Below are 3,274 nucleotides of genomic sequence, written 5' to 3' on the forward strand. Positions count from 1 at the left end.
TGCTGAGACTTCTCTTAATCCCAAAGGAAAAAAAGTTTAGAGTCAATCCATTTTTGTCTGCTGTCCAATATATATATATTTTTTATTTTATATATATATACACACAAAATACACACCAAAACATCTGCAGAATTACATGTGTACAGGATTGATCTCGAGGCAGCCAGACGTCACGTCTGCCTTTGCTGGGGCTTATCTTTTCGTAGCAGGAGGGGAAAGATAAAACTCCTCAGGAAGGAGGCTGAAAAGGCAAGCAAGCGACTCGCCTTCCTAAAACATTTGTATTTTGGTTTGGTTCTTTTTTTTCCTCCAAGTCGAAGAAACCGAAAAGGGCAGATGTCAACCGCACGCACAGGGAGATGCGTGCTTTTAATGTGGTTACCAAAAAAAAATTAAAAAAATAAAAAGGAGGGGAGGAAAGTGTCCTTGGTTTCATCTGTACAGGAATATAATACACAAACAAGAGCTCACACAGGCAGGGCACTGCCGAGCCCGTCTGCCCCGGCTGGATTTGGACCGAGCGCGGTCCCAGATCCCTCCCGCCATTGGCGTCGCTCCGGGCGCACACTTTGGCTGCACGAGGCTGAAGCGCTAGGCACTGTGGTTCGCCTTTTCCCCAAAGAAAAAAAAAAAAAAGAGATTAAACCCCCTTCCCTCCTCCCTCCTAAAAAAACCCCTATACACATACTAAAAAAAATAATAAAAAAAATAAAGCATGAAATGGGCATGGAGGAGATGCTGCACATACAGAGGGGAAAAAAAAACCCACAACCCCAAAAGCTAAGAAAATAACTAAAAAAAAAAAATCAAAATCCACAGACTTTTGCATAAAGCAATAGTGGTTAATTGCTGTTTTTTGAATCCCTGTCTTGCAGGCTGCCAAGAAGGGATCTCATAATAAACCACTGAGAGCTGGCTGTTGGAGCCTAAGTCAGGACCTCAATCCAGTTCCCCCCCCACCCCACACACCTCTAAAGCTGTTAACTACATTTTTTTTTGTTATGTTGTAGTCTCAGCTTTCCAGCATGCAAAATAAAAAAAGATGCCTGTATTCAGGCCTCCCCTGCTAAGGGACATGACTCAAAAATAATAAAAAAATTAAAATAGTTATGCTCCTGCCCCAGATAAAGTGCAAAAACCAAGCGGTTTCTAGGTATACACACACACACACACATATGTATGCATGTATATATGTATTAAATAAAAAAAGAAACACAGACAAAACTGTCCCTTCGTGTGGCTTTTTGCAGCCACACAGGGACTCCCGCAACCCAGCCAGATCTCTGGCCACCTCCACGAGACCGGCAAAACGCATCCTGCTCATGTCCACCTGACCGATGCAGGGATTCAACCCTCCCTCAAAACAGAATAATTAAAAAAAATAATAAAATAAAATCCCCACTTTCCTCTAAGACAGAGGCAAAGGGAGATGAAGTACCAGCACAGCACCCTAATTGGTGCTCAGTCCCCCTTAAAAAAAAAAATAAAAAAAAAATCAACACACACTTGAACTCCCCAAGATGAAAACATCACCCAAGCCACCACCTGCACAGTTTCTCCTACACTACAGGCAGCTCGTGTCTGGTTTTAGAAGCAGCTCTATATTCTCTGCAAACCCCTTTTAAGGTGAATTCAAGAAAAAGAGGAAAATAACCCACAGTTTCCATTTTAGAAGGTTTTGGTTGGTTTTTTTTGGTTAAACCCAGCAGATCTCGCTGCAGAAGACTTGACGCAACTGCTTTCCCAGTGCTCGTGGGCTTGGGTGAGCCGGGCTGTGCGTGTGCAACAGGCTGGAGCGTGGGTAAAGGACTGCAGCACAGCGTGTTAGGGGCTTTCTTGAAAAGTAATGAATAACAATAATAATAGGAATTAAAAAAAATATGCAAAACCCCTCCGCTCCCCCCCCCTTCCCCCTATTTCTCTGCTAAACCCGCGCCATCCACATATATACAAATCCCACCCAGAGCTGGGTGAGTACCAATCGTCTATACAAAAGGAGATCAAAACTGCTTTTAACAGGGGAAAAAATTAAAACTCCTGTGCGCTAGAAGCACTTTACAGCTCGCTACGATCTAACAGGATGCCGGAGAGGAGAGCGAATGCTGCAGCTTTCAAAGATCCGGTGGTGACTCCGCGGGGAGCTCGGCTCCTACTCTTCTGCTCTCCCGCATCTCTTCCCCCCACTTGAGCAGAGCGGTTGGCAGATGAACGGGCGCGGGTGGAAACAGCCGAGGGTCGCCCTCGCCGCAGACGGAGGAGACCGGTTCAATAAGCAAGCTTCGGAAATGGCGGTGGGATAGGAAGCTGGCGTCGCCGCCGTCGGTGGCCTCGCGACAGCGCCAACGGAGTCACGACGGCTTCTGCGAGTTGTTCATGTTCTGCAACGAGAAGGGGAGAAGGGTTGGTGGTTGGGGGAGCGTGCTCGGGTCGCAGCCCATCCCGGCAGCGTCCTTGACGTGCACATCAACAAGGGGAGTAACAGAAAGCCACGGCACGGGTCACTACGAAAGCATCCACCACAGAGGAGAGGACAACTTCCACCCAGGAGAGAGGAAGGGGGATGGGTTGACTTGCTACCCACCTCCCTCCCTTCCAACATTGCCTAGCTTTAACTACAGGGCGGGAATTTGGCAGAGATATCCCTAAAAAACCTGAGCTAAAAATCAAGCTTATCAACCCTCCCACCCCTCCCCATCTCCACTTGTGAAGCCGCTCTTCAGTCCGCGCAAGGCAGGGTGACAGGGACCACAGCATTCAGTCAAGGAGCCCAATGAAACATCTCTCTCTTGTTCCCCTCAAGGGTAGGCAGCGTCCTCCTTGGTAGGACCATTGGATGGACCAGTTGTCCATCCTTGGCACTGCCAAGAAGAGGCAGCTCCCACCTACCACGCTGAGGAGCTGGCATGGGGACCAGCGACCACCAGGGCACGAGCACTCCCTGCCCCCAGATGGCACCCCATGAGGTATCACAGGCCCTAGAGCTGCTTCAGACACAGACGTGGTTCAGGGTGGTGACAACAGGCGCCCACCAATGCGTGGCAAAGACCACAAAACCACAGACAATCACCCAAACACAGGCAGGGTCAGCCCCAAGGGTGTCGGCTGCAAGAGGGCATCTGCTAGAGGAGAAACCCAAGGGGAAATATCACGACAAGGACATATCCCAACAGAACTACATGGAACAGGGTGAGGGAGAAAGGATTAGGAAACAGCTAGGAAGATCTTCCAAATTTTTTTTTTTTTTTTTTTTTTTTTTTTTCTCCCAAAACGCCCC

At 48.1% G+C, this 3,274-nt stretch overlaps 1 protein-coding gene across 1 annotated transcript in view; it reads right to left on the reverse strand.

Moving 5' to 3' along the window:
* Positions 1-2,223: 2,223 nt before the first annotated feature.
* The window catches only part of PFKFB3 (6-phosphofructo-2-kinase/fructose-2,6-biphosphatase 3), a 13,524-nt gene continuing 12,473 nt past the window's right edge, over positions 2,224-3,274 (reverse strand). The window contains exon 14 of the mRNA XM_009867656.1: positions 2,224-2,378. Coding sequence (XP_009865958.1) covers positions 2,349-2,378 — 30 coding nt within the window. The 3' untranslated portion in view covers positions 2,224-2,348. The remainder of the gene's footprint in view (positions 2,379-3,274) is intronic.

Source organism: Apaloderma vittatum, unplaced genomic scaffold (assembly GCF_000703405.1).
Source record: "Apaloderma vittatum isolate BGI_N311 unplaced genomic scaffold, ASM70340v1 scaffold26314, whole genome shotgun sequence".
In the NCBI taxonomy this organism is placed as follows: Eukaryota; Metazoa; Chordata; class Aves; order Trogoniformes; family Trogonidae; genus Apaloderma; species Apaloderma vittatum.